The sequence below is a fragment of the Channa argus genome, chromosome 3 (genome assembly GCF_033026475.1).
Source record: "Channa argus isolate prfri chromosome 3, Channa argus male v1.0, whole genome shotgun sequence".
NCBI classification, from domain to species: Eukaryota; Metazoa; Chordata; class Actinopteri; order Anabantiformes; family Channidae; genus Channa; species Channa argus.
This window is the reverse complement of record NC_090199.1, coordinates 18,201,648-18,209,332: the sequence shown is the minus strand read 5'-3', so window position 1 is coordinate 18,209,332 and position 7,685 is coordinate 18,201,648. Positions and strand designations below refer to the sequence as shown.

Below are 7,685 nucleotides of genomic sequence, written 5' to 3'. Positions count from 1 at the left end.
ATTAGTGTAATTTCAGTTAATTTATATATATTATGAAATAGTTTAAAAAACTAAAACCTGATCACATGATTTGTATACAGACCACTGTAACATGAGTATTTATAAAGCTTCAGTTTTTAGATAACTCTAGTAGGGGGTGAGTAAACTATTGTGTGAACATCTTTATGTGAATAGCCCAATTGAGTGACGTAACTGATTATTTGGCAACAAAAAGCAACTTTTCTGGAGCTTAATATTACTCCCATATCTATCCAAATCAACATGCGGACAATGATCCGCTGTGGCGACCTTGAACTCACGGTTTAAGCCGAAAGGACAAAAATAAAATCCCTACTAATAACATCAGTGGAAGGAGTACTTATCATTTACAAGTACCGCTACAACAGTGTAAATATTTTGTTATAACTAAAACCCTGCATTTAAAATCATACAAGTTATAGATTAAAGGTAACCAGTGATGGGGATAGGATTTGTTTTTGTGCATAAAGTAGTTACATAATGAGTGCTGTAGCTTTAAAAGTGTGTTTTATACCTCTTATAATCATCAACTACAATACATATCCCCAAATCCCTCAAATAAATGTCATTTTTTGCTTTTTTCAACACACACACCAGATACTGTACCACCACAAGGCAAAAAGCAGCGATACCGTGTTTACTTCTTAAGTTACATTTTATTTTTAGTACCGACAGGTTTATGGCTGCTCTGAAGGCCGTAAATAGCTATTCTCACCCAACAAATTAGCTTTTGGATAATGTTGACACATTAATGACATTTTACCTATCGACACAGAAACCCTGGTAAAATGGGAAAGATGACAGGACAATTTACTGTATTTTCTACCCATTTTTTTCAGAATAGTATGGCTCAATGGATCCAAGTATTTTACCAAGTTGGAACTAGATCTAAAACAGTACAAGCTGAAACACCTCCCACATAACGAATATGGATCAATGAGCACTGGTCTGCATAAAAGACACCAGGAGCAAGTATTTGGGCAATTGTTTTATTTTTTTTCCTTTTGGCTTATCCTGTAAGTTCAGGGTTGCCACAGCGGATAATTTGCCTTTATCGCCAAATAAAAACTAAACCATGGGAAAAATGGTGGCATTGAATTAAAGGAATTAGTGTTTTAATGCAAAGTCTTTTTCAACAACCAGCAGCATCTGGTCAAATCAACATTGTGTCATAGTAACATCATTATGCAAATCATTAAAGTATTGTTTTCTAAAATGTGTTGATGACTACTCAGTTTGGAGGCAGACAAACAGGGAGACAGACAGGGAGACAAACGAAATTGTAGCTATAACCTATATGCAAACTGTTGGATCTAAAGCTGAAAAAGCAAAAGAAGACATAAAGGTGAAGTTTTAAAATCACATTTAAAAATGTGATTTTTTTACTTTACTTTACCCTGTCACCAACACGTTCGTGACATTATGACATGACACTGTGAGTAGCCCAGCTCACAAGCAGACAAAAAAGAGAAATGAAAACCTACAGTGAGTTCCTTTTTAGGTAAACGTGTTGGGTCAACATGAGGATGACAAGATGGGTGCTGTACTCCTGCTACTGGAGACACACTGTCCATCATGTTTTACATCTCTCCCTTCCATACTACACCTGTTACTAAGGTATACTGAGCAGGGACAGGGAGCAGGGAGAGACAGAAAACAGAGACAGTACTTAATAATTCTCGGATATGGACACATAGTTCATGGCTCGTTCAATGAAAACGACTAATGCAATGTTCAGTGAATTTTCATTTTTAAAACATAGTTCGTACAAACAAGTAAAACTCAAGTTAAAATAGTTTGACTTTAATTTGAGCTAAATGCATGTGTTATATGGTTACTGCTACAAGGTTTACAAAAGCTTGAGCAGTACCATAACGTAAATTACAATTTACAGTTTTTCTTAATTATTATTCTATTCAAATCTATTTCACTAATACACCATAAAGAATGGATCCTTACACTGTGAACAGGACTCTATAAAAATATACTGCTGTTGGGCATATATTGATCCACTCTGTAAGCAGCCTATTATTGCACATTGGCTCATTTTGTCTAACTCTTGTCTGACACTGAGTGCAGCAATCCATCGCATGTGCAACTGCACATCCTGCTAAACTACCCTTCATTTAAAATCTCAGTGCACTGTTGACGACCAAGCCAATAACCTATAGATACTGTAACAACCAACAGTAATTGATCCTTTCACTTCTGTTTCCTTTTTTTTTCTTCCTCTTTTTAGAAGTAACAACAAAGTTCATGTTTTCCACATATTTCAAGATTTTACTTTTTTAAACTTGGTATTAAAAACAGTCTTCTCTGTCATCCTTTCAGCACCTTCTCCTTTAGCAGGTCCAAAATGACTTGTCTCTCTTGACTCTCGAGCTCAAATCTCCGTTCCCTCTCTTTTCTCTCAGCTCCCAGACGTTCCCTCTCCATAGCAATCTTACCTTAGAAAAAAGGCAACTTAAGTTATTTCCACGAGTGTGCATACAAATATTTCCTCCTTCAAATTGAGATCGGGTTTAAGAGCACTGATCATAATGAAATTACTGTTTTATGGTGCACACATACTGTGGTCTCTTATATCTTTAATAAAGGCATCATGACAGCGATGTGTTCAATTCTTTGAAGGTAGAAATATCTACATCAAGAATCAAAACTGTGATGCATATTTTTACACATTTAAAATCCTACTACACTGTTCTATAAAAATCTTACTTCTCTGAATCTCTAGTTCCTCCCGTCGCAAGGAAAGCTCCTCCTCTCGCAGTCGTTGTTCCGCCTCCGAGCGTTTCTCTAAAAAACTGAGAATTTCAGAGTAAGTCTGGCAGCAGCACTGGCACGGCTGCTTGGCTGTGGGTGCCGCCGACAACTCAGCCATTTCCTCACGCTCTTCTTCTGCTTCTGCTGTGTAGTGATGTGAAAAAGTGACTGTTACTGCTGCAGACTACCACCTTTATTCTCCATAACAAATCAAACTACAAGTGATTGGGTTTTATACTTTGTTTTGTGGGCTGTTTATGTTTCTTCCAATCATGCAGTATTAGTGGAAATCACTACACCCGCAGTTCATAAATGCTGCAGTATTTGTGACAACAGTCCAGCTCGAGGCAGTGGCTTTCCTTACTTCTATAATATTTACTGAGCCTTATTTCATTATTCACGTGTGCTAAATGTATTTTACCTGTAGTTGGTGTTTGTGTTACAGTGGTATTGGGTTCGTCCTGCTCTGGTTGAGGTAATTCTTCTGTAGTTTGCTTTCTCAGCTCATCGTCCTGGGGAAGAAAAAATCAATTTACAGGAAGAACAATGAAAATGAGATGAGCAAATTTAGTAACAGCAGATGCTACAAACAGTAGCAGCAGTTATACTGTAATAGCAATAAAAGTAGTGAATTTAGCAACAGCTAGAGTAATTGCAGGAGCAGTAATAGTGTTAGTGATGTGGAAGCATTTGGATTGGAAGTTTACTTGCTGTTGAATGCCACCAAGAGGAAGAAAAGGGAAAAGGTTATGTTGTTACCCAGAACATAAACATATCTGCTTTCCAATTTACTGACCAGCCTCAGTTCCAGTTATTCATAGAATTGATACACTATAAACAAAAGAGATAAAGAAAAGGTTTAATTAGGTTTAATGAGATACTCTAACTTACAGACTGACACTGAGAATGAGAAATTCCCACAGTACAAAGGGCCCAGTTGGGGGCCACAAGATAAATGTTGAGCTGAAGAGATGAATAGTCAGACAGGAAAGAAGAGAACAAATGTATCTGTTGGATCTGGCCTTGGTTATTCAGATAAAACAATCTGAGAGGTTTTTAAAGAAATAACACACTGTGATAGAAGTGCTTAAAACTCCCTGGATTTAAACCAGGGCCTAAATAAGCTAAAACTGAGGAATCATACACTTTGGTGAGTCTGTCTGACGTACCACTGTTAAAAAAAATTGAGAAATAATTTGCTGAATGAAGTTTAGCAATGGAAGCTGTGTTTTACAGGGTCAAGCTGATCCGCCCCTCTAAACCAGTTTAAGAGCACAAACACACCATCTGTAAAAACACATTTCTTACACTGTTGTTCTCATGTACCTTCCCCTCTCTGATGACACACACCTGATACTTTGTGCCTTCGCTGCTGGCCAAGAGTCCTTTCTCAGCCTCAAGCTCCAAAACCTCATGGAGTAGATCTTCCTTTTGGGCGTACAACCGCTCAGTACCAAACCTGAGTACAAGCATATCTACAGTAGAAACACATGTTTCTATATTTTTAGGGACGAGCACATCTCAAGTCATTGACTGAACCAACCTCCGCAGACTGGAGAAGTCTTGCTTCTTGTAGTAGTCCAGCAGCAGCATGGTCCTCTCCCTACACCTCCTGGCATCCACCTCAAAGTTTTCGTCTTTGAGTGCTGCTGTGATAATCTCCCCCACACGTGCCCAAGTACGTCCTGAAAAATGTTCAACATTATTCAGCATGGAGGTCATTAACTGTGTGGCCATTTAACTCATGAACACAAAGCATGTTCAAATGTCAGATTTTGGCATTAATGCAAACAATTTCATGTTTTCCATTTCACTGATCACTGTGTCTGATCTTATAGGGTTCTCATTGTACCATTGCTCAATCTCCTCACTGTTTGATGTACCGTAATAGCAAACTGTGAAGTTATTGTTAATGTTTTGATTTTGGAGTGACCACGCATTGTCTGCATTTGTCATGATGGAACTCACTCAATGTTTTCAGGGGGATTAGTCATTTTGAAACAGGACTGACCTGGCTCTTTAGAGGCAAAGGGATTCTGGGCGATGACCTCACGCAGAAGGATGATGTCATGCCGCGCTGAAAAACGCACTTGACGCTTTCGTGGGGTCGTGGAAGGCCCAGCAAGGGAAAAACCTGAAGTTACAAATAAAACAGGAAAAATTTGAAAAGTGTAGAATAAAACAGAAGCTTTTGAATATTTTGAAACCTAATAAGGTGAGAAAATAAATTGCTAAATCAACTTTTAAATAACCAACTCAATAAACATTTATCACATTTTTGTTATTGTCATTTATTACTATTTCATTCTTGTCAGGAGATTCATAAGATATCATAGATGTCTAACGAAATCTGAGTGTAAAGTAACACAATTTCTTGTTTTTCCAACCTGCAGTAATTGTTTGGCTGTTACTGTTTACTCATGGAATTACGTTATTTCTGTGACCATGAACAAACTACTACATTTCTTCTCCATTATAATGGGGAATACATGTGGCGCGTGGGACAACAGTCTGACGGATACATAACTGCTGTTTGAACTGGTATTTGACAGATGACAACAGCTCTGTCGTTACTAACTCCCACTGTGAGGAAGGATCAACACAGGATCAACACCGAAAAGACACAAATAGCCTGCAAGCAGTGTCAGTCCCATCAGTGCCACAGCGCGCTCCCTGCCGAACCGTATGCGTCAGAGGAGGTGGAGCATTTGTGCACGGATCGAGACAAGCATCAAATGGCTTCTGTGCGATGCTAATCGTTGGTGGTTGAAAGGAGCGTGTCAGAAGTGGAGGTGGTAATGTATCTCACCGTTGTTGATCGGTACTTCCACAACCACTCGTTCCATGTTTGTGCCTGGTGCATCCGGGAACCGCCTGACGCGCACTGTACACGTCCACGCACCGGTACAGGTTCACCACTGACGTGTAAGTCAACCTGGCGGAGAATCAGAATTTGGCAGTACGGAGGGTGTATGAGCCAACAAGGGGTTCCTCTGTTTGTGTTCATGTTGCGTATTTTAAAGCTGGTTAGAATAACAAGTGTACGTATAAGTGTGCTGATGATGTCATCAATGACATCATATGGCTGACTTAGAAAGGTTTGCCTTTGAGGTTTGTTTAACCAGTTGTCAAGGAAACAATCTACATAGAAGGTTGGTTACGAAAGAAGTTGTGCAGCTCAGCCAACGGAAGGAGCTGAGCGTCGGGAGACCCAGAAAGTAAGTGGAAGGTTACGTGGACGCACACGGCTTCGTGCCGTGTTCTATGGATTTAGGAAGTACTTAGAAATTATTGGAGAAACGTGTTCTGTGGGAGCATTGGTAAACGTGTTCGTGGAAAGACTTTGTTATCAGCTCAATTGTGATTAAATAAATGAGCAGTGTTTGTCATACAGCGATCTCTGGAGTCCTTGGACCACCGGGCACGAGTAAGCCTGCCTCTACAGAGGGTCTTTGCCGTTAAACTGCACCTACTCAAACTGGCCACAAGGTGAAGCTTGAGGTCTGCTCTTCGTTGATCCAGATGTTAATACGACGGTGTGAAATGTAAAAATACTGCTAGTACTGCAGTACAATGGCATAGCTTAAAATACTTTACATAGTCTATTTTAACAAACACACACACACACACACACACAATTTCTCCCACAGGATAGAAGCAACTAATTAAATTACATTAAAATTTACTTGAGTTGTGCAGTAGATCATCAACGTATTTTTGAACACGAAAGAAATAAATTATATTGTACTGTATTCTGTCGCGGTTTGTACACAGTGAATAGAATTGACTGACCACTAGGTCCCCAGATGATTCATGAAGACGAAGGTGTCTGTCTGACTTCTCTGTCCAACACCTAGAAGCACCTGAGTCAGGTCTCTTGAATACAATGAACTTCTGAAGATTGTCTTATTTGCATTTCGTTTTGTCATTCTCTGCCTTGTCCACTCATACATCTTCTCTGTCCAGTGGAAATAAATAGATGTAAATCTATTTATAAATAGATATAAATAGAAATAAAGAGATGTTAATGAGACCCTCTGATGGCCGATTTTTAACCTTCCAGTAGTCTGTTAAGAATTTGGGTAATTTCTGTCATTTGAAAAAAAATCCCAGTCATTGGTATTCAAGGATTCTCCATATTTAATATTTTAAAGTACATTTTAAAAAAAGGTTTTGATTCTAAAAACCAAACAGCTTCCTTTTTTATAACTACCTGTGAATTAGGTATCTATTCCACACCATGCTCATCTTTGTTATTAGACAGTCAGATCCCAGCTCCTTGTGTATAATATTACTTTTTTTTTTTGGTTTATCTGTCATAAACACCCTCTCAAAACATTAATTTCAGGCATACTGCCAAAGCATAGGGCCTACGATGATGGGCAAAACCAAAAAATGCGTATTTTTTTTCAGCAGCCAGTTACAAGTAAAAGGCACAAAGCTTGGACTTTGTCTCGTGTGTTATAAATATACTGAAGCAGAAATGTGCTGGGTGAAGATGTAAGAGCTGCAGAGAAGGAAGGAAAAAAGTCAAAACATGACAGTACAAGTAAAGAAGCAATGTTGACCTTTCTGGTAATAGTCTCCAAAAAGCTCTGTCGGGACTACAGGTGCTTACATACGCACACTCTGTGATTACTATTGTGTCATTTTTGTAAGCAAACCCGCATTTTCATGATTCCGCTGTTGGCATAATTATAGGACCTGGCAACCTACTGCATCATAATCATTTGATTATGTGGTCATAGATGCTCAGAATGGGGGAGATACAGCAAGAAAGGAAGGAATAAAATATGAAATAGAAGCAGAGAGAAGAAGAGGAGGGAGAACCGATTGGAGTATGAGTCAGTGGTGCTTTGTTTATAAAAGAATGGGAATCAGCTTTATTTCATTCATTGGTGAAT

General features: G+C 38.8%; 1 protein-coding gene across 3 annotated transcripts; it reads right to left on the bottom strand.

Moving 5' to 3' along the window:
- Window positions 1-707: 707 nt before the first annotated feature.
- si:dkey-45d16.4 (trichohyalin) lies at window positions 708-6,677 on the bottom strand. Of its 3 annotated transcripts, none has more exons than XM_067499666.1 (7): window positions 5,591-6,677; window positions 4,793-4,915; window positions 4,325-4,466; window positions 4,132-4,240; window positions 3,203-3,293; window positions 2,737-2,925; window positions 708-2,460 (listed from the first exon to the last, which is right to left on the bottom strand). In XM_067499666.1, exons 1-7 carry the CDS (start codon window positions 5,625-5,627, stop codon window positions 2,429-2,431), a joined length of 723 nt encoding a protein of 240 aa, XP_067355767.1. In that variant the 5' UTR covers window positions 5,628-6,677; the 3' UTR covers window positions 708-2,428. The 3 variants fall into 3 exon arrangements, with proteins under 3 accessions (XP_067355767.1, XP_067355766.1, XP_067355765.1); XM_067499665.1 differs by having other exon boundaries at window positions 708-2,465; window positions 2,737-2,922; window positions 5,591-6,671; XM_067499664.1 differs by having other exon boundaries at window positions 708-2,465; window positions 5,591-6,666.
- Between the last annotated feature and the right edge of the window lie 1,008 nt (window positions 6,678-7,685).

Excerpts from the sequence above, each read along its gene's own strand:
- si:dkey-45d16.4 (XM_067499664.1), bottom strand. The coding sequence starts at position 5,627 with ATGGAACGAGTGGTTGTGGAAGTACCGATCAACAACG. Across the intron at positions 4,241-4,324 it reads GACTTCTCCAGTCTGCGGAG|GTTTGGTACTGAGCGGTTGT; the intron begins GTTGGTTCAGTC and ends GCTTGTACTCAG. Across the intron at positions 3,294-4,131 it reads GCGAAGGCACAAAGTATCAG|GACGATGAGCTGAGAAAGCA; the intron begins GTGTGTGTCATC and ends TTTCTTCCCCAG.